Consider the following 23,510-nt stretch of genomic DNA (forward strand, 5'->3'; position numbering starts at 1 on the left):
TCAACAGATGCCACGTTTCATCTAATAATAGGAAGTTTTTGAAAGGGCTAAGTATTTGCCTGTTTCTTCTGTCTAGCAGAAGTTGAACATGTAGAGACTGAAGTAAGAACAGTGTTAGTGGAAGATTATTGATTGCTGCTGAGAGCTACAGAAGTAAATCTCAGTCTATATTTATTTCTGTGTCATTGCCTAGACATTCATGAATTCAGTTCCTTCATAAGCTTCAACCCATGTTTAATTCCATGGAGATGAAAGTCAGATTCATCTGTGAACTAAAAGCAGGCTGCTAAAAACAGTGTTTTTGATTTTCTGAGGAAACTGAAGTGTGAATGAAGAGCAGGTAGGTATTTTTTGCTCTCAAAAGTATTTCCCTTTCTCTTGTAGAGGCAAAAACCCCAGAAATGGCTATTACTGGGAATATTTTCAGAGGCATACACACCGTGTGTTTAATGGTGTATTACAGCATTATGAAAGTACAAGAAGATTACTTCTCTTTTGTGAAGAGTTTAACACATAAAGGCAGATTTTAGGATGCATCCTGCTAACGGACTAGATGACTGTATAGTAGTGCATTTTGTATTATGGTAGTGTGCATGAGCTGTAGGCTATAACTGTATTAACTCAGTCTCTCCAAATACAAGAACAGCCTTTATGCCTCTCAGTGTTAGCCTTTGTCTTTATTCTCTGGCCAGCCCAAGGTCAGGAAGCCCCCATGCTTCTTCATTTTGCAATAGATTAGGAAGATGTTCATCCCACCTCCCCCATTTGCCTGCGCTTGTACCAACACTGGTCATGTCGTGGGGATGCAGTTTGCTCTAGCACAGACACGATGCTTCAGCCTCTCTGCGTGGAGGTCTGCTGGCTGGCCTTTTGCCTGGCTTCTGCACTGGTGGGCAGGCACCTCTGCTGACTCCTTGTGTTCCCATCCCCCAGGGGAACACGCGTGTCTCCCCCTGCCTGCGGATTTTCTTTGCAGGGAAATCCCAGGTGTGTGGTGTGTGGGAAAGCAATGAACACATCAGCTCTGTCCTGACACGCAGCTGGGAAGCAGCCAGGAGGTACAACTGGAGACCACAACAGTGGGCCACCTTACGGAGCGCGCCTCCCCTGCCGTGTGGATGCTGCCACAGTGGCTGGCCGGGTTTGAGCTGCAGGCTTTGCACCTGGGCTGTGTTGCAGCAAAGTATTGTGAAAATGCCTGTTCCTGGTTTTTGTCTGTGTATGGGTAATTAAAAGTTTATGCTGTTTTATCTGGAAAGTTCATAAATAGGTAAACCAGTGATATCTGTGTTTAGTTTTATGTGTTTTATGACAGCTGTTGCTAGCTTGTTATTTCCAGTGAAATCTTCTAAGCTCTTAAGAATGGCCAGTATAAGGGGAAAGCTTCCATGCAGCAAACAACACTCCATGCTTTAGCTGTAAACTTATATTCACTTGTGCACTGAATGTGGCTAAAACTGTCTGGGCTGTTGTGGGAATTAGTCCTGGCTGGCAAGAAGCCTAAATTTGAATTTTGGATTAGATATGTTTTGGATTGGCCGCAGTAGCTTTCCTAAGGGAATGGGAAAAAGGTTACCTTGCTAATTAGTTTTAAAACCGTGTTTCTGAGTTAAGTCTCAGACAGGGAAATGTGTTTGGAGGTTTGGCTGCCTATTAATACATTGCTTGTGGTGGGAAATATTTTATTATTTGCTCTGCCAGTTTTTTTGTCATGCTGTATACTTAACTGAATGATGAATAAAGCAGCATGGACAAAACTATGTATTTCAAGGAATGCAACCCAGTCTCTAGAGAAACATTTTTTTTATATTAAGGGTCTGAAAAAACTTGTTTAGTTATTTTCCCCATTACTTTTGCATGCCCAGCACTTCCAGGTGGTCTTTCAAGTGCTGTGTTGGTGTGCTACCTCTGATGTGGGTGGTATTATAATTATTTTAGTTGTACCAGCAGGGCTGTATTCAGTGAACAGGGTTTCACTGTGCTATGCATTATATGAGTGCAGAACACTAAAATGGTCTCTTCCTGAACAACTAACAAACGAATTAGCATGTGAGAGAGAATAGGTGGATGCAGCAAACAGATTGACAGACCTGGATGGCACTGGGAGGACTGTGAACAGTAGGATAAAGCATAAATTGGATGATGCTGCCTCTAGGGGTAATAATTTGGTCATATTACAGACAATATTGCTTTATTGACATTCAAGGTTCCCCCAAACTCTCCATGGTAAAAGGGCAGTATTTAATTTGCAAAATCAAGCTCTGGAAGATTGTGAGTTGCCAGAACAGTGTAAGCTATATCTATCTTGTGCTCTGAACAAGGCAGGACTCCTAAGGAAAACCAAAAAGTATATTATAATAGTTAATTAAAATATAAATAATTAATTAAAAATCTTGTAAAATAAAACTACACCTGAATGAATAGATGAGTTGAGCTAATGCTGCAGGTTGTCAGTAGTGTTTCCTAACCTCTGAGTGCTTTTGGTTGACAAACTGCATGCTGCTTTCTAATGTAATACATGAGTATCTTTTTTGGTGCAAATTCTTTTAAAAGAAAAACCAGTTTTCTTTGAATGCTGCTGAATCTCTCAGTGTGCTTCATCATCACTCTTCACCTGATCCTTTTGCATTGCTGCAGAGATTCTTGACACTCAAGTTAGGCTAAGCGGAGACCAGATACAGTCTTCATGCTTGTTCATGTGGATGGTCAGCTGGATCCTGATTGACACGGCATTTTTGTCTTCTGCCTCACCTGCCAGAAATGTGGGACATTGTGCCCCATCTGGTATTTTCAGGCAAGACACGGTCACCAGATATGTGCTGCAGAAGCTGGAGGTGGCTGAGGAAACTTTGCCCTGCCTTTCAGTCTCTCGTTGCTTTAATATTTGGGGGGAAAGAGTGGCCCAGTGGTGTACCTCTCCCTTAGTGGAGGAGAGACCAAAAGCTAGGTAAACCGGTGCTGGGAGGGCCATGCAGCTCCCCTGCCACTCACTTCTGGTTCCCACCGTGCTGCAGCTCCCAGGTGCTCCCCACATGGTCCCTTTGCTACTGCCTTTGTGGCATCTCCAGTGTGCCTTAGGATAGTCATGCTAATTACTGTTCTGGCAGGAGGCCAGTATTTTCTTGAGGCACACAAAAGAGAGAATGGAAATGGCAATTTTAACGCATAATATCTCAGGAAAAGCTGAGCAGAATTTGATGAGGGGAAGGGTATTTTTGAAACCCAAAGGCATTCCCTTGTCAAATCACAAAAACGTGCTGAAAAGAGTCATGCTATTAGAGCTTCTCTTACAAAAAAGATTTTGAAACTCCCTTATTGCAGACAACCAAAAGCATTTTAAAGGTCTGTTGATAATTTTTTTTTTTTTTTTTTTTTTTGGTTTTTTACTTCCAGAAACCTGGCTGCACTTTACAATCTCACATTGGCCTGGTTGCCCCCTCACCATTCCTAACTGAACTCTCACGCTAAACCGGCTTAACCTAAAGCTGCGGGAGGCAAAGTCTGCATTGTACAGCAGGCTGTGATGCAAATATTCTTCTTTTCTTATCTGATATAATGCTAATCTGAGCAATTATATTCACAATGTACAGCATACTAATACTCAGTTAGGGCTCTTTAGGGGTCAAATACAAGTACAGCAAGCCGTATCACCACGTTAGTTCAGTATTGCAGCCAAGCGGCAATGTCCCCAGCCCAGTTAGTTCGGTGCAGCGCTGTGCAAACACATGTGTACAGCTCCAGGATCAGGAGATAACATGAGATGGGCTGCGCTGTCTCTGTACCATGTATCCTGTAGCGTAGATGTGCTTTTTCTCCCCTGCTCTGAGGAAGCTCTGTTTTGAGCATACAGACCTAAGAGCACAGCAGATAGGAGGAGGTAGCAGTTTATTTTGCAACTGCATAGCCCAGAGGGCACACAGAGACAGAGGGGAGATGCAAGCCTCAGTTTCTTGCGAAGCTGAACTCTCTGTTGTGAGTGGCTGTGCTGCCGTGATAGATCAGCTCAGCCCCGGCAAAGCTGAGCAGAGAAGCCTGTGCCATGAATTGCATCTCTCTGCTGTGCAAACTCAAGTATCAGAAGGTTGTTTCTTGATCCGTCCAGCAGAAGGAACTGCACCGTGCTCAGGTTGCCAGGTTACTATACCAAATTGGATAGGGTCACAGCCTGAAAAGACTGTATGTAAATTAGCTATAGAAAGAAGAGCATTATTTTAATGGAAGGTTTGCTTACGATTAAAAATGTCTGTTCTGTAGGGAATTAGTGTCATGTAATGTCGTGTAATTTTGATCTCAGGATCTTAGAAAAACAGATGAACTGTACTTCGCTTGTATTTTGGTTTTGTATGGATTTTTGGTTTTGTATGGATTTGACATTTGCCCACAAGCATGGTATACTAGATTATCTAGAAAAAAAAAGACTTCTGCTTGTTAAGATAAATGGCACGACTGGCGGAAGAAAACGGATGCTGATAGTATTGGTTAGAAGCTAGACGTTTTAGAAAATTGTTAATGGATTAAAACAACCTAGACAAGGCTGATGGTCAGGTGAGGTAAAGGTGGTAAGAATAAACTTACAGGGTGTAGCAGTGTGAACAGTATATTCACACTGGTGGTCTAATACTGAATAAAATCAATATAACTTCAGGTTCTAATAAAGAAAATGCAGAAGTATTAAATACATATTTGTAAGAACTGTCTGATGATTTATGAGTTTCTTACATAGTAAAGATGTTCTGAGCTTAGCAGATTTAGATTCTTTGCACTGAACCTTTGCAGAAAAAGTAATGGCTAAATAATTCTAATTGTTGGGTTTGTATTAGATTGTGGAAAAATCTTGATAATTTCAGATCATAATAGAAAAATACTGGCCTTTCTCTTGAAAGTTGTGGTTTTTCTGTTCTAAATGTGAACAAAAACTGGCATGTGCGGCATGTGGGTACAGCTTTGTAAGAGTCTAGTTAAGACAGCCCAGGACTTAGTTTGAAATTGATGATTTTTCTCGGCCAGACACTTCATTGATTGATACCACAGCAAACATTTCATCAACCTAGTTAATATTTTGTTTCAAACAAGTTCATGGAATTTGACCCAGGTTTAACCCTATGCATATCCAAGGAATGAAGGTTCCAGATTTGAGAAAAGGCATGTTTGCAGTTATGTAAAAGGGCTAAATATGAAATACTGCATGGCACTTGGTGCATACTGCTTACAGATCTGGCTTGTGTGGGAGCCAGATTTGTAAAAGTACAAAGGACAATAAAACCCCTCTATTTTTAGATATGCTGTACTTTAAAGCATCTTTTTTGTAATTTCTACCTAAAAATTAAAGGGGAATTATTTCCTTTAAGAACATTGTACATTCATAATCAGCCTCAGTAAAGAAAAAAAAAAATTAATACTATATGGTCTTTGTAAATAACAGTTAGTAAATGAGTAGCCATCACTTTGGTAATTGGATAGTTGGATTGATTAGGACTATTTATAAGTCATTATTTTTTCCCCATTTCTTCTGTAAACGTTAAATTCCCCTTTCAGGTTCACAACAATTATCCCCTGCAGTTGGATGGGTATATGCTAGGCTCTCGACCTCTTTGCAGTAGTGGTAAGCTGTTTGTAAGTCAGATAGCTCTTGCTATCTGTGCAGGAGAGATACAGGTGGGAAATCACTGGGAAATGGCTCACTGGCTGCCAAACAGATAAAAAGGGTGAGGGTGTATGTTGGAGCTGCTTTGGCATTCATGAATGCAGGGCTTGTTGTCAACACCTGCTGTGCAAGTGCATTGGATTAATAAGACACTCAGCTTTTTTGTTTCGTTTCTCTTGGCACTTCAACATGTGGGCTCAAAACTAACTGTACCCAACACTATTTATATGTATATGCAAACATTTAAGAGGTATCTAATACATACTATTGTGTATGTGTGTATGTATGCTTAGAGGGCTCTGTTGTCAGAGTTCTTGGTTTTGTAAATGTTTATTGTCTAATGTTGGCTTGAAAAATGCCTTTTCATTAATTCCATTAATCTTTGGCTTACAGATAAAATGTTAGAAATCTCCCTCTCCTCCACCCAGCCCTTACATTCTTCAGGAAAATTTTGGCAGCCTTTGGAATTATTATTTAGAATAATGAATAGCTACACAGTCATTTTAAGTGTGGGTTTGTGGCCCTGGCACAGCGCTAAATACTTTCTGGAGAAACGAGAAGGCAGACGAGACTCTTGCCTCTTCCGCACTACTCTCTGTCCCAGCAGTAAACTGGTCTGAGCTGAAGTGTTAGACTTCACCTCCGCAGCATCTCGAGGCCCGCGGTGCCCTCGAAGAGCATATTTCCTCCTGCCAGCTGAGGCTGGTTTTCATTACCATGGGTCTCAGCAATCTGTCTTACAGGGATGAGGGCTGGGAGCGCGGTTCCTGCTGCCGGCTCAGTTTGGGGGAAGGAAGTGTTCAGCGAGATGAATAACCAGATTTGTTCCCTCTCCTCTCCTCAGATTCCCTCTGAATCTGAACTTACGGTTTTCCCTCTGAATTTTGACCCCTCCCCCAAGCTTGGAAATTGCCTTAAGAATACCATACAATAATATTATTTGACTTGCCAGTAAAGTGCAAATTAAGAGTTTCAATTATGACTCTTATTATGACAATGACTTTTGTTTTGATTGTGTTGTCTGCTGTGTCCACACAGTCTTTTAGCACCTGACGGAATCCTGGTGTGTCTCAGGGCACGGGTACAAGTGGTGGTGGAGTTCAGGTTGCAGAGGCAACCAGAAATCTGTAACTGTCCTGTGCTCAACTTGCAAACCTGAATGGTGATCCATCAGTATCCATTATTTTTTTTACAAATAATCAATCTACTTAAGCATGTAAAGCTAAGCTGCAAAAAGGGCTATAAGGCAGTATCTCTTCAAGCTGATGTCAGTTCAGTTGAGGAGAACTTAATGAAGGAGTTACTCCATGATGGACTTTGATCTGATTTTGAAGCAGGGTAGTTTTGGTCTCTTGTACTGTAACACGAAGCTGTCAATGTTAAGCAAGTTAGCTTGACCGTGTAGTGTTCATACTGTGATGCCAGTTTTAAGGAGAGGTCAGAGCACATTCTGACCATATTGTGTAGCTAGAATGTGCACTGCAGAGTCATTTTGCCTTTTTTCTGCCTGTTGACTGTAAAATCTCTTTATCAGCCTATTGTACTAGCTCAGATTATTGCTGATGTGGAGTTCTAATAGATATTTGAACAAGTGTGACAAGTTTTTCTTTCCACCTTCTCTTGAGGTTAAGGGAGTTTATATTTGCATAGCTGTTGGATGTATTCAGTACAAGCATGTACTGAATATTTTTCCCCCCCTTCAAAATTTAGGAAATTTTCTTAACAAACATTCCAGGATTTCAAATAACAATGGCCAAGAACAATGCATACAGCTGTTTCTTTCTCAGGTGGAGCAGCAGCTAATGGAAGTTGTTTTCATGTCTTGTTAAAATAATAGTTGTTTACAACCACTTATAGAACCAGTTGCTTGAGATTTTCCACTCAAATGCTTTGTAGTGTTTTTCCCTCCCGTCTTTAAGCTACTCCTTCTACTAACGAGTTTTATTAGGCCTGGGATCTTCTCTGGATAGAAGGGGAATGGTAGATTAATCATTTAATTCTTATTCTCTATAGAGTTGGTTCAAGGGTGCAAGTAAGGAGGTTCTTCATTCATTGGTCTGTGTAGTTCCTCAGTTAAAAAAAGGTGTGGGTACTAAGAGATTCTGTTGCCTTAATATGGTCTTTCTAGAGCTATGTTCTGCAGCCTTTTTGTTTCCAGTATTTTAAGCTGGTCCAAAAAGTTTGTGTGTGAGGGAAGAGGACTGAAGAAAAGGAAGACAAGAATGGTTTTGGCAGCTGCCTCTGCACTTTCTTCCAAAACTGAGTCATAGAAGTGTCAAACTAAGGAAGAAATAAGTAGCTGGAGGGATTACAAGTGCAGGATGGTGGTGACCTGTGTAGCTGTAACTCAAAGTACACAACTGGTCTGTGGCCAGCTGTTAGACAACTTTTATTTAACTGTAATTTTTTATTTAACTTCTTAATTTAACTTTTATTTAATTTTACTAGAAGTTTGACAAAGGTGGGGCAGAGTAATCAGTGAGAAATTATACTGTGGATTGTCTGTTGATCAAATGGTATGGGAACCCATGTAGCAGTTCATCCCTCTGCGGTGTACTAAGTGTTCCTCAGTCATCTCTGACACATTTCTCCAACTAGTCCTGTAAACTGTCTGGTGGAAGAGTCTGTGCCCTCCCCACCTTGGTGCCGATTTCCAGTCATCCTCTTCCTCTGCTACAAGAAACCATTTCTGAAAATCAAAATTATTTTCTCTTTGCTTCTAGTTAAGCCCATTTCTTCATACTTGGTGGACATGAAGAAAAATTGATCACTCTCTTACAGCAATTTCTCAGGTGTTGCAGAGTGCTGTTATGTGTATTCCCCCTTACATGCTTTTGTTTTTCAGAAAATAAGCGAAGCCCCTTCATTTTTTCCTTGTAGGTCCTGTATTACGTGCTTTGATTTAAAGTTATCCTGCATAGATTAATCTCCCAGGAAGCAAGTAACAAGTTTGAACATCCATATACTAGCTATAGCAGATCAGCTAGACACCAATGGGTACTTAGTACCTGTAGAGCCAGCTTGTTGTGAGCCTGAGATGTGGCTCTTACCAAACAGATTTCCTTTTAGGACGACTCCTGCCCCCAGAGAAGATATGCAATGTTAGACTTGTACAGACGATGTTTCTCTGATTGGAAGCTGGCACAAGTTAGCTATTGACTGAAGTGTGTCAGTCTGCTACTAAATACGAATAGATGAAAAAATATAGAATTGCAATTGTTCTTTATTAATTTTCCATGTTAAGTGACTAATTTCCCTGATTATCTGTCTCACAGTACTGGCTGGATCCTGCAAAGACCCTTGCTGAACATAAAGAATTGATAAACAGTATGTATTTTATTTGAACTTAAAGAACGTATCTGAAGATGAAGTAACAGGGGCAGTGTTCTGTATATACAGCCTGTACAACACTTAGATTCTATTCACAACAGATTGGTAGTTCTTGAACAAGTTTACTACTGCTGTTCATAGCTGTATCAAAGTTTCTAACACGGAAAATACCATCATTTTCAAATAATTGGTGTGATTATTGTCCGAAGATTTCTCTGTGTTTAAATTTAATTTTAGAATAATAAATGGTGATATTCTTGTGTAATTGATTTTGTAGTAGCTGTGATACTTCTATCACAGTGTACCATACCATAATCAACTTAGATTCCTTTTTTGCTTCTGAAAGTAAATGTAGTGCCACTTACTGATAATAGTGTCTGCTGTTACTGTCACTCTTCAGATATCACAGATGCAAGACCTACTATTTTTCTTATAATTAAAGAACATGATAAGATTATTTTGCTTAAGAATTTGGAGACCTTCTATAAAAAGATGCAGAAGTGGAGCATGCATGGAATAAATGTAGCTGTAAGAATTTTGGTACTGAGTTCACTGAGTCTTTTAGGAGACTAACCTTTTTAAAAGGTGAATTAGAAAAGCTTTTCCAAATATTTCTTAATTAGAAGTGGCACATAATTAAAGTTGCTCCATAAGATATTTGAAAGTGTGGAAGGGATTAGTATTCAGTATTATTAGTTAGGACAGGGAATCACATTTCATGCACAATTACATTTTTCAAAACGTTTCAGGGGAAAAAGTTTCTAAAGGTCAAAATCAAGCAGTAAAAAAAGAATATATCTTTGAGAAATAGTAAGTCAGGAATGAAATCTAAAGTTAAATCTTCAAAATTAGCAAAAACTCCAAGTAAACAGAAAAGCTGTGAATAAATAAACACAAGACCGGTAAAATCCCAATAAAAATTCTTTTCTTTTTTTCCCCACATGTTTAATGACTAGAGATATGGGGGTTTGCTATGTGGATGTAAGATTTTTTCAAGTTTCATATAACATTAAGATAAGCTTCTTAGTAGCTTTTTTGTAGCCAGCTAGTAACTATTCCTAGCAATTAACAGTTCATAACAACTAACTTTTGCACCAAATATTTTTTCCCTTAGCTGGACCACCATACACTCTGTATTTTGGCATTAAATTCTATGCAGAGGATCCATGTAAACTGAAAGAAGAAATAACAAGGTACAGTATTCAATAGGAGTGTAGGCTGTTCATTTCAGGGTAGTAATCTGTTCCACTCAGGTGCATATTGTTGTGGTGTGGCTGGGTTGCATTTTTCTGCTTGAACAGCAATCTGGTATGTGTAGGAAGAGAATTGTGATAGCTTCACAGTCATCGGTATGGACAACCATTTGGAAGCCCAAGATGAAGAGGTGCTGCTATCTGGTGCATCAAACCCAAAGGGACTTGATATGCATTTGTTTGGGGTATTTTTAAGGAATCCATTGTCGTATCTGTATTTATATTGTGCTATAATCAAGTTTAGAGTTTTCTTTGGTATCAAATATGAATACAGGGAATTTTCTTCTGTATTTGCCATAGCTTAAGTTCCAGAACTGTTTTTCAAGAGGATTTATTTTGGTCTTTCTAAAAATATGCAAAGGAAATTGAAGAGTTGCACGCTTTTGATTCTTTTAACTAAGCTTGACCCCTACAAAATATGAGGATGAGCACACTGACACGTGCATACGCACGCACACAAACACATACACCCACATGCTTGCCTGAACTCTCATGCATAGGGTTTTCCGTTTGCTTTATTTATGAAAGCTTTCAGACAATTAGTTTTAGGTTCAAAAGGAAATTTGAGAATTTGAATAAGTAGGTGGACAAAATTAGTGTGCTGGCTTGCATTACTAAATGCCAAAACATGTCTTTTGATGTCCTAGGAATATGACACATGAGAATTCATTGGAATGCATGCAGAGTTTTTAATTTTCCTTAATCAAAGGTGGCAGTTGTTGCAGCACAGGCAGAATATTTTTCTTGTACCAGACTGAGAAAATTCTTTTGTTTCCATACTGGCACAGCAGGAACAAAAGTCTCCAATGTAACAAGTTTGGGACTAGCCTGGTAAAAATAGTAAACACTCTGACTTCGCCGGTAAAAGAGAGCAATCTGGCCACAATGTGATGCCCCTATACTGTGAAGGTTTGATGCAGTTTTCCTATACTTTTCCAGAGAAGTGCTTTCAGCCCAGCTCACAGGGGAAGACCGGTGGCCCTGGGAAGGAAGCTTTGGCCATCAAACCTGTTGTGATTGCTAGCTGGGAGGCAGGGTGGATTTCTCTTCGGGAAATCACAGGAGCTAAATTTTGAAGAAGTGTTTCTCTTTGCCTTGTGATAAGGTCAGTCAGTGATTTGCACTGCTGATTAGGTGTGTGAATCTAGTTGAGAAGCATTTTAGTATAATTAGTAAACCTCTGCTCTTGTCTGTATGGTGTTTGGTCCTGCAGATTTTAGACCTTAGAAGGTATGGAGGGAGGCTATAAGAAAGTGACATGCTTGTATTGACAGTCTTCAGCAAAACGTATTGAATAGTCAAATGCCCTCAACATTTCTGAGCAGTTATTCCTGTAGGCTCTTAAACCTTGGAAGGAGGGTTTGTATACCTTTTCAGAAGAAAATACAATAATAAAAAAACCCTTCCTTCTGCTTAGGAGGGGTTAAAGGCATTATTTTTCTTTACGATAGTAATTTTCTGCCTAAATGTGTGTAATTCCACTGATGTGTTAACTGTTTTGTGCTAACCAGTGTGTTTCTTTGGAGCATGTGTTTGTTATTTTAGTGGATGTGAGAGCGGACTGTGTGGTTGTTAGATGTTGATGATCTATGGCATTACATGATTACTATTTGCAAATAATGAAACCCTGTCAAATTTGTAATTGGTTCACAGCAAAATCTGTCTGGCTTTACACAGGCAAAAGCTAACACTGTGGTGATTCATATTAACATTTGTTGGTTGTGTTTGCTAGAGCAAACTAGCACTTAGGCACTATTATATATGCATGGCAAATTTGACAGCACACAAGATGAGAGTGCTTTAGCTACAAGTTTGGGCAAAAGGCTTGGTTTTATGAGGAGCTTAGTGGCTTCAGTGGGAACTGAGATTGTTCAGTTCTTACAGGAGTCACTGAAGAATTTAGCAGTTGGCTCTGTTTTTGTAGGGATGTAGTGTTTTTTGCAGTTTCCTGTCCTGCTTTGAGGTTACTCTATAAAAATGCAGAAGTATATCTATTTAGATCCATGCTACATGGAGAATGTATTTGTAGCTTAATCTGGTATGAAGCTCTGCACTGTAGATACGGAGAAGTGCTAACAGAAAGACAGATGCATATCAGAAATGCATTTAATCTTAAAAAGAAGGTGCTGTGTACTCCACAATGGGTGTAAAAATATCTTTGTCATTAAGATAATTCGTACAGAGAAGATATGTCTAGGTAGGACTGATGTGCATAACCTAGAAGCAGTACTGAGGTATTGCTCAGAGTGAAGAAACAGAGTCTATGCACTTTGTGCTGCCTAATGATTTTTCCATAAAATTCTTAGGCAGTGCCTGGACCTTTAAGGTGGAGAATATTAGCCATTTTTTTAAGGCTGGACACCCCTAGAATAGTATCTGTCATAGCCTAGATTCTGGGAGATGATTTACCAGAAAGACACTCGTATCCTTACTCAGAGGCTCATACAGTCTAGTAAAGTTGGCTGGGTCTTAAGAGATTTGTGGGTCAGCTATCGTGTGACCTGCAGTTTGCCAACTTCCCTGATCAGCGTAGGTGCAGTTAGAACTTACAGACCATTCAAGGAGCTTTCATAAGTAACTTTTAATAACACAGAATAATTTATTTGTAGTGTAGCTGGATGGCTATACATAAATAAAGTTGAATTAGTAATGAAAAAGCTGTATGCTTGTACGGATAATCATTTTTGTTTCTTTAAAAAGTTACCTTCTCAGTATTGTTACCTTTTGTAGGAACTTTGTGCAAGAAATTTGCTTAGGTTGATGTGAAACACTGTGTAAATCTGTTGTGATAAACCCAGACAAAATCCAAAAAGCATTTAAAAGACTTCCTATAAATGAGTATGGGGAGTTGCAAAGCCGAGCAGATCCTTTGTATGACGGCTTGTTTTCCTGTCCTTACTTTTCCATCTGTTCTGTGCATATTGGTTCACAGTAAGTGGTCTCAGTATGTGCTTCATCAAGTGTAGAAGCAGGTAATGCCTTTGAAAATTACATTTTTACGCCTGCTATCTCTGGTGCAAGAAGGAGAGTACTCTATGCTGCAGCATACAGTTGCTGCTGATGGTATGCCCATCCACCTTTTTCATGGGCATATGGACTCCATCAAATCTGCTTGCTGCTCTAGAGTTGACACTCTGGTGTATGGCGAGAAAATGCTTGAGTAAAGATGTGTCCAATACCCAGATCTCCCTTATATTGGTCCCCTGGTCAGGTTAAACTTTGATAAGTTACTTCTTTGATTTTTCTGGTTCCTAGTGCTCTTCCCCACTTCCTGACTGCTCTATGAAAGTCAAAAGAAAGAAATTACATTTTCAGAGGGAAAATTAATTGTATCTGCACAATATAAGCAGGTGGGAAGTCTACAGAGTGCTTGCTTACCTAGGTTCTTCCACTAGATTAATCTTAATTGTTACTTCAAGGTCAATAGGGAAAAGCCATTCAGAGAGGAATATGATTTTAGACTGTCACACAGTTATGGTGAATGGTACGTCTTAAGTAAACTGGAAGATGATGAAAGATTACTTGGTGCATAAGACTCAATATTTAAATAATAACTGTTTTCTCTCTGTGTTTTAGGTATCAGTTTTTCTTGCAGGTTAAGCAAGATGTTTTACAGGGCCGTTTGCCTTGTCCAAGCAACACTGCAGCACAGCTGGGAGCATATATAATTCAGTGTAAGTTCTTCTGGCCAACTGAGAGCTTATTTCTTTTAATGCTGCATTATGATTAATTTTGATGAAGATTTCACTAACACTTCATGCATTCATTTCAAAACAGAATAAAACTAATATGACTTATTTCAGCTAAAGAACTGTAAATAGATGGCCATGCTGAACTGATAATATAGAAGGAATATAGAGGTTAATTGAAAGAAGAAACTGAAAAGTCAGTCTGAAGACTGCCAAACACTCTTTGCCTTGCTAAGGAATATCTCGTCATGTATTAAGACTTCATAACTTACTCGGGATTGCATACGGAGTATGACAAAATCTTCGTCAGGACATTTACAGATTTGATAGACTATTGGCAGCCTCCAGCCAACGAAGTCTGTCAAATAAAAGATTCTTTAAAAAATTACATTTTGTCAATATGAATGCCCCTGTGCTTGAAGGGAGGATGTGTTTTGACCTGAAGTGAAGGATTTTAATTCTCTCTGTCATTTATCTGCATTTACTCATCAGTAGTTAGCTTTCCAGAAATGGATGTTATATTCTGCATGCTTGATAGAACTAGCAATCAATTAGAAAGGAGCTATCTGTCTACCAGTTAGTTATTCCTTTCATATTGCAACTCAAGCTCTGTATTGAAATACAATTTGGTTACCAAAAATCATGTGCTTAGTTATGCTGGGACCTGTACCTGTAATTTGTTTGATGTTAAATTAGAATTCTCATGAGTGATATGTATTAAGCAAAGATTATTTTTATTATTGGTGTTTCAATTGTGACTCAACAACACTTAGTACATCAAAAATAGTCATCCTTTCATTTCCATTTTAGAATAACAAGGCAGAATAACTTGCGTATTAAATGGGAGTAGGCATTATACAGAATTTCACTGTGTTGTATGTGTTTCTGAAAACTAAATTTCAGCAGTTTTTATTTTTGTGCAGTTATTTTATACTTCATTTTGCCATCTAAGAAATGTGACATGAAAAACTGTTTGCAGTGTACATTTCACTTCATACATGCCTTCCCTGAAAAAATACTGCAAGTATGAAGCAAGAAAATATATAATAATGGTAATATCTTAATATTATGAGAAATTAGTAAAAAGAATTAATTCTTGTCCTTCAGTAATTTTGTAAGGTAGTTAGAGTATGGGGAGCTGTGGTTTTGGTATAAAATCCTGCTTCTGTGATTCTATTCTCAGATACTCAGGAAAACAATGGGATAGCTGATGTGAGAGTAGAGAGTTAAAGCATGGCAAAGGTTGCATACAGTGGGTTAAAGCTAGCCCTGGCACCAGCAAGCATGCATTGCCATTGACTGTATAAAGGTTTTGTCCTTTTATTTAGGCCCTGTAGTTGTTCAAGGTATATAAAGACACCTGAGCAATGTCTGTGTCAGATACTGAAAATATGAACCCAAAGCATCAGCACTGAGGTCAGCAGGCTTTCCAAGGGTGATGTGCCTGACCGTGCTTTTTTCTTTTCCCAACTGAAATGAAATGAAGTGTGTTTGTGCAAATTCAGTAGTAGCTGAGCAGCTCTGCTTCTGTAGTGATATTAGTGGTGTCTTTCCCAGTGGAGCTAGCAGCTGCTGAGATCTGGAGGAGGAGATATGGCCACGTGCTCTCCAGAGTCCTCTACCCATGTCCTGCTGCAGCCACTGGCCTTGCGGTCACCGTTCAGGTTGTGCCTGGGTGTCACCTTTGGTCTCCAGGCAGATCCTGTCCTTAGCGCTTGAATCATATTCCTTCTTTTGTGGTCAAAGACTATGGACTGTTATAGTGGTGATGGTGGAAAAATCAGTACCCATGGCACAGTTTGCAGAATATACCAATTTTCCTATTGGGAATGCTGGAGTTGCTGTAGTCCTGTTCTTATTCCTGCTATGGGCAAGAGCCACATTGTTTTTATGGAGGTTTTCTAAAGAAACTTCTCAACATCTCTACCGAGCAGATCACTGTTTTGTTCTAGAAACATCATTAAATTCTGGAAAGAAACGTGAGTTGATAGGTGAATCTTTTTCTTCTTGACTCTTGAAGCTTGCTTTTGGTGATTTTTTGGCTTAGGAACCTTTTTGGCTTAGGGCATTCGACAGGAACCTTCTCTGAAGCTTTTCTCAGAGAAGCCCAGTCTATGCAGATTTTACTCAGGGTTATTAAAAAACTGAAATAATAACTTTTGCAGGGCCTCGCAGATAGATGCAATTATAGGTAAGATCAGTAGAAGTGTGTTCTGACACATGTGCGTGTTTAGTTTATAATCGCATTGCAACTTGCAAACTGGTGTGACTAATGTATGCAAATTCAAGGTTGTTTCAAAGAAAATTGTATCACCTATTCAGTACCTTCTTTAAGAAAATATCTTTTAAAATTATTTTGATTTTGAAATATTAAATTAATGAAGTTAATGTTCAGGAAACATGTTGTTATTTTATTCAAAAATTAAGTCTAGTGTTGGCTCACAAGAAATGACACCCCTAGAAGGGCACACCTCTAGGTATCTCAGGATATTTGTCTGTATTTGCATTCCCACACTGATGTTTATGTTAGGAGTCCCAACAATATGAATCAGTTCTGTCTGTAATATTACAGCTTATCACAAAGGCATAGATATTCCAAAAGCTAGACTTTTCTTCTATACTTGTTTTACATACGCTGCCAAATAATACATGCCATCAAGTTTCAGCTTTACTGGCTTGGACAAAACTGTATCTAGTTCTGTGGAAGTGGTAGATTTCCTGTCAAAACCTCTTGCTCTTTGAACCTTCCATTTATCTTTTAAAGTGACTGAAGACATTTTTTTCTTGATGTTATGTGTACTAATATGAACAGTTCTGTACTGTCTGAGTTTTTTAACTGACTGCATGATAAATTGAGAGTTGGAAAGAGGTGGCTTGGCACTAATGGGTGGATTATATTACATGTTTTTTGGTTAACATAAAGCACTGAAAATAGATGACCTTTCTTTTCTTCTTGTGTCCTTTAGCTGAGCTGGGAGACTATGACCCATACAAGCACACTGCAGGTTATGTCTCGGAGTACCGCTTTGTTCCAGACCAGAAGGAAGAGCTGGAAGATGCCATAGAGCGGATACACAAAACTCTGATGTAAGAACTCAGTACTGTTGGGAACTTGGCAGGTAACATCATCAGAGACGCTTGGTAGGTAGGGAAGGGAGCAGCTTGTGGTGCAGAGTGGAGGTCTCTAGGCTCAAGGAAAGAGCACAGGGAATTGAGTTATGTCATTCAGAAGCAGAAACCATTTTACATAATTGGAGTTGTTCTTCCAGGAACTCAGTAGGACAATAACTGGAAATACGATGCCTGTCAGACCTTGGTATTGGTGTTTCAGAACCAGCAGTTTTAACACTGCTCCTGTTTCCTCTTAGTTTTGTAGTTAAAAATAATGAAATCAAAATCTGTGAGTTCAGTTCCCTGTTCCAGGACAGGTTTCCTGCATAATTTTGGAAAAATTGCTTATTATGCCCATGCCTCAGTCACTGTCTGTAAAATAGGGATAAAACCATTTCTTTCCTTCGTACTGCCCTGTGTATTCAAATAGACTATTAGGACAAAACCACCTTTAATCTAATAGCGTACAGTGCTCGGTACAATGAAGCTTCTATTTTCTTGCCAGATCCTTAGCTGGGGTAATGAAGGAGTGCTTGTAGCAACCTGCATGAATCCTTGTGGGAGCAGCTCACAGTGCAGGAAGTACCAGGAAAGCAGTTTGTATGCCCGTGGTTTAAGTGATAATCTCACTTGCAACATCGACATGAACTAAAGAGGCAGTTTGCTTTTAGAAGCATAAAGTCCTTTCATTTTATTAACCAACAGATCTTACATTAAATGTATTTGCAGTGGTCAATATAAAGGATTCCACTGTAAGGAAGAACATGATTTGTAAGAAAAAAAAGCAGCACCTAGAAACAGAGGCATCAGGCAGCACGGACTAACACGGGGCACTCAGAGTGTTGGTTTCTGGACAAAAACCAAAGAAATTCGAAAACATTTGTGTGTGGCCTTAAAGCAGTGGGAACACAGCATATGTGGTGGCCCTCAAAATAATTTTGGTTTAAACTGAACAAGACACTACAGAAATTCACAGGTGTTGAAGCTGTGCCCGAAAACCTTTCTTATGTATGAGAAGGAGCTGAGAAGGTAGGAACAAGGTAGGGTTATGGTACTTGGCAGAGGCAAGTGTTGAAGAGATTGCAGGAGGAGAATATGAGGTGCACTGCAGACAGGGCAAACAAGATCTGTAGAGAAGTGAAACATATATGTCAACAGACCTGGGAGATTAATGCAATCACAACTTACCCTTTGTAGAAGTTGAAGTTGACAGATTCATTTTTATAACAGAGACTGCGAAAATTAAAATCTCCAGCTTTCAGTTACTGGAATAATAGTCACCTTAGACACAGAACATACAAGTTGTACTATCGTTGAGATTCTGGATAATCTCTGCCTGATGGTGGATCCCAAGGTGGTGGACCCCTGGTTTTCTTTCAGACTGCAATTCGTGCGTGCAGTGCCTACCTTTGATTACTTGTCAAGGGAGTGGAAAGCAAAACTGCAGTAAAGACAACCAGGAGATGAACTGGAGTGCCCAACAGACAAGCAAAGCAAGATCAGAACTAGTAACCTCTGGTCCCATCAGTTCTGTCAGTGCTCAAGAGAGGAACAACAGCAGCAACACAGAGAGGAAAAACACAGCAATCTCTTAGTGAAGTTGGAGCAAATAACATACTTTCCAGTAAAGAGCCAGAAGCTGATCCTGTGAGAATATAGCTTAAATACTAGATGCATTTGCAGCAGCTGTGTAAGCAGTCTTCTTAAAGGGGAGCTTTAACTCTATGTTGTCTCTAGGCATACAAAAAATATTTAAAAATCCCCAGCAATTCAGAGCCACTTTTTGTCCCGCTCACTCATTGTTAGAAATGGCCTTCTGCACAAGAAACAGTTTCAGTGAGATTAGTTTTAGGCAGAAGTACTCTTGGTGTATGAGTAACAGAGGCTGAACCACAAGTCACTGTGTGAAAGCACTGCAAATCAGTGAGATTTGGCTTCCCAACCTGCTGTTCCAAATGTTAGACCACAGTGCCTTCAAAAATGCAAAACGTGAAATTAGTTTTGTAAAACATATGCCAGAAGTTCAACCATACATGAAGCCAAAATAAACATTTACTTGCTTATCTCCAAGTTCATGTTCCTGGTAAGTGTAAAGAAACTTGTTCTAACAAATCCAAGTTAGGTGCAATTGTGATATAACCATTTATTAAGATGAAAGCAGTAAGAATCATTTTATGAGTATGTTCATCATACCCTTTGTCAAAGTAATGTAGAGATAATCAGAGCTAGCCATCTTGTATGTAGATCTAGACTTTTTGATTCTCTTGCTGTTATGAAGCCACAGCCTGGATAAAGGTTAAGTAATATCTTCCCTGTAGTTTTGCATGTTAGTGTTATTTGTGTCTTGTTTAATGAGAATAAGTATTAACTCAGAGACACAGCTGATCTCTTTGACAAGTTCTGCTGTAGTTGGAGTCTGTCCCAGTTGCCACATTGACCTGAGCACTCTCTTTCAGGGGAGAGAGTCTGTTGTTCAATAATTATTTCTGTGTGGTTTCCTGGCTGCCTTATAGTAACTGATGCACTGTGGAAAGCCTTGCTAAGGGGCCTTTTGTGAAGTAAAGAAGTACTGTTTTTTCAGTTCCAGAGATTGGAAACTGAGTCACAGAGAGGTTGTTTGGTTCAGCATCACAGAGGTTGTGTTTGAGAAATGAAACTTGAGGTGAATTGCTATGTACCAAGGTACTGATACTAAGCCACCTTCATTCCTCTCTCTCAGGTTTCTGTAGTCATTAGAGTAGTAAATCAGATCAAGGCCCATTTGCCTCAAAAAGTTTGTGACCCCGCAGATGAAATTCAGAAGCTGGGGGAGCAATGGTTGTGAAGAGGAGTGATAACTGTCTTTAACACTGTCTCTAGTGTTCTTATATGCTTATTGATCTAGAGCTGTGATACTCTTTCGCTGCTTGGCTGCACTAGGTGTCAGCAATTTAGTAGCATCAAAAAAGAGAGTGAAACTAAGGTATACCGATTGCTAGTTCAGCCTGGCTGTCATCATCAGCACTGCCAGCACTGACGTCTGCACGTGTGACAGTGGTCTCTTTAGTTAAGAGGTTCGAATGGCTAAGGGCACATCCCCAATCATCTCACATACCAGAGACATTTTAGGGACGGGTTAGTGATACAGTTGGGAAAAATTTCTTTATCCTTTCTGGAGCTCAGCATGGAAGTGCAGGGGTTTATTTGCAAGATGGCTGTGGCAATGCTTGTACTTTGCCTGTGCTAGTTACGGCCAGACAAACCATTTTTGGTTGCAGGTTATCTCGCAGTCTTTTACACGGCACAATAGTTGTTCAGGGATTCATTCAGTTGCAGGTCTTTGAGCAAGTTTCTAAATCAGGTAAGGTGAGGGAAGTCAGAGGTGGCAGGAGTTTCTGACTGCATCGAGTGTCTGCAGCCTGCCTGCTGCAGTTGTTGTCCCATCTATAAACCAGCATGGAGATCCCAAGGTCGGATAGCAGGGTGAGGTGGCCTTACACTGTCATGCCCATCTGGAGGAGCAAGCAGTGGCTTCAGGGCTTGCACATGAAGAAGCAGACACTCGTGCTGGAGGAGGGATATGATCCCTCAGTGCAAATGTAGAGCTTGTATTTTGGCCCTCTGACATTGCCTGTTCCAGACTGCAGCAGATTTGGGACTAATCAATAATTTGCAAGTCAGCTGTTCTTGTATTTTGCATTGATATTACATGCTGTCAGTGGGGCATGAGATGCCCCTGATAGTTAGCTTTGAAAGTAGCTTTCGGTATTGTTTAGGGCTGTCAGTGGCACTCAGGTGTACTTTGTGCACCTGAGCAGTGCACGTCAGCTGCACGGCTGTTATACTGTCTGCTCTGACATGACCAACTGCAGAGACTGTTTCAGTTTTGGGATGTATTGTCAGGTTGTGTGATGCTGAGGAGAGTTTGTGTTTTCATACATGATAAAAATGAAACACCTACCCTTGGTAATGGTGGGAATTGTTTCAGTCCCTGACATTCCCCTCTCCCCTTCATGCTCTGTCTTCTCCATTTGCATTTGGGAAGACTTCTTCCTCTGGCTTCCATCTGTTTCCTACAGAAGCTCCAGCTCACATCTTTAATTTCCTTAATATTTTTCCAAGTACACTTTATTATAAATTATGTATTATTGTAAAAATATTTACATTATTTGACTTGTTTGGTACTTTCAGAGATGGGTGAGAATAGTGGGATTAGCACATCAGCATTTTTGTGTGTGGCCAATAAGGAAACACTAACAAGAATATTTAAATTGATATTGGATTTTAGCACTAATTCAGTAATGGGGTAATCCACTTTGCTCAGGGATGATAGTGCTCCAGTGAACATTTTGCTTATGTTTCAGAGAGCTAGCAACAAGATTTTTACAAAATCAAGCTGTGGAGGAAAGTTTTATAGCAAAGTGAATAAAAGGTATGTCAGATGTGGCGACGCTGACATGCTGAATAGCCAGTGTTTGGCATATTCTGGATACAGAGATGAGTCACAGTTCTACTGGGAAATCTACCTCTTGAAGAAAGGGGTTTGTCTTTACAAGCTTCAGGTCTGCTGCTGTTCCAGAAGTGCTAATACCTGAAATAGTGTCAGTGCTGCTGTGTGTATGCTGCTTCAGCCCATCTCCCAGACACAAAGAACGCATTTTAAACACCTATGCTATTGTATTCATGCTAGTATTGCTGTTTCACTTCTTTCATGTTGGATGTGATTTTTACTTTGTCAGGCATAACGTAAAGTTGGGAAAACCTGGAAAGTAGCTGCTAGGTTGGGGAGAGTGATGAGACAAGAAGTAGTAACGTGCATGTTGCAGGAGTTTTCCAGGTCTTGAGTCAAAATGTTGAACTCTGCTCCACACCTCGAATGTGGAAGGTAACAAATGAAGTGATGTTATTTCCCTAAGAGAACAATCACAGGGTGAAGCGGGAGATGCATCTTTTTGAGGTGATATTTTCACAAGATGTGCTCTACTTTCCCAACAACAGTCCAGTAGCTTTCACAGAAGTTCTAAAAAGGAATGAAGATGAAAATGCAGCTTCAATTGTTTTCAGGCTTGCAACAGTGTCTTGCTCTTATATAAAAGGCAGTTATTTAGGGAAGAACAAATTAAATTCTGAGGGTAAGTCTGGTGAAGGCTTTGAATTTATGTAGTCATTTTGTTCTTTTTGAAAATAAATCCTTCATCAGTGATGTCAAATATGGCCTTAGTAGCCATGGGATTTTTCCTCCACCGGTTTTCCCTATTGTTTCCTACCAGTATACAGCTGATGGTAGTTATTAATTGAAAAATTGATATTTGCAGCTAGGAAGGCAAGCTGGATCTTTGAAACTGGTAATCTCATGAAACAGACTCCAAACTTTGTTTTCATAGTAGTAGACTTGGTTATTGCCAGTTGGTGTGACTCATTGTAGCCAAGGTTTTATGAAGAATGAAAAATTTTGTCTGAAGTCATGAACCCAGCTTTCAGAAATCCTTTGTATCTTCAGCACTGCTATGGGGAAATAGTACCCCAGTCAATCCTTCCATTCCTGCTTTATTAATAATCATGTAGTTATGGGGGAAAAGAAGTTATTTTGCATGTTCAAGCCTAAAAATTGAACATCTGAAGTGTGTTTGTGACAGCAGAGAAAAGATGAGCCACTATAGTAGGCATACATTGTATGTACGATAACATGTATCTGTGGTAGCATCTTACATCAAAGAGTTTAGGTACAAGCTTGTGTCTACTGTGCAGTCTTACTTGAAGCGAGCAGAATTGCAGTGTTGAAAGGGTAGTGACAGTCTAAACAAATAGTAGGAAGGGTTGCATACCTGTCCAGCAAACTGTATTTATTAATATGATCTATTTTGATATGTTGACTGGAAGTGCAAAGTACTTACACAGAATTTTGTTGACAGGGGTCAAGTTCCTGCTGAGGCAGAAGTGAACTACTTAGGGGTGGCCAAATCCCTGGAAATGTATGGAGTGGATCTCCATCCTGTTTATGTAAGTATTGTTTTAATATTCTAAAATTGGTAACAATAAAAAATATTTCTTGTGCTAATGTGAGGAGAGTATTTATATAGTTTAGTTGCCACAGAATAACCTGAAAGGAACACTGTACTTTAGAAATGCAAAGGAATAAGTATTTACAGACTGAGGGAATTCAGTCATTCATACATACAGAAGCCTAATGATTTTCAGATGAAAGGCTGTGATTGTATTACACCTATAAAAGACAAGCGGTTATACTCTGGAAAAAACAATTCAGATAAATATGAAGTAATTAGTGCAAGTGGCAGAAGAAATGAGAGACGGTTATAACCTTTGTCTTTGACACAAGAATTGGGACATTATTCTTGTGTAAATAACAGCAAGTGTATCCTGAAACCTTTTCAATACCCTTGCAAAAACTAGAGCGGGGTAGCAGCAGCGTGCTTGGCTTTTTTTAATATTCGTTGTGAAGGTTTTGCTAAAGATCTAGAGTACGTTACCAGCTTTTCATCTCCT

At 39.5% G+C, this 23,510-nt stretch overlaps 1 protein-coding gene across 3 annotated transcripts in view; it reads left to right on the forward strand.

The window, feature by feature from the left end:
• The window catches only part of EPB41L4A (erythrocyte membrane protein band 4.1 like 4A), a 134,059-nt gene that overhangs the window by 50,792 nt on the left and 59,757 nt on the right, over window positions 1-23,510 (forward strand). For all 3 annotated transcript variants that reach the window (XM_037374146.1, XM_037374147.1, XM_037374148.1), the window contains exons 3-7: window positions 8,920-8,971; window positions 10,089-10,167; window positions 13,804-13,901; window positions 16,883-17,003; window positions 22,919-23,006. In XM_037374146.1, the coding sequence (XP_037230043.1) occupies window positions 8,920-8,971; window positions 10,089-10,167; window positions 13,804-13,901; window positions 16,883-17,003; window positions 22,919-23,006 (438 nt within the window). The remainder of the gene's footprint in view (window positions 1-8,919; window positions 8,972-10,088; window positions 10,168-13,803; window positions 13,902-16,882; window positions 17,004-22,918; window positions 23,007-23,510) is intronic.

The sequence above is a fragment of the Falco rusticolus genome, chromosome Z (genome assembly GCF_015220075.1).
Source record: "Falco rusticolus isolate bFalRus1 chromosome Z, bFalRus1.pri, whole genome shotgun sequence".
Lineage (NCBI taxonomy): Eukaryota > Metazoa > Chordata > Aves > Falconiformes > Falconidae > Falco > Falco rusticolus.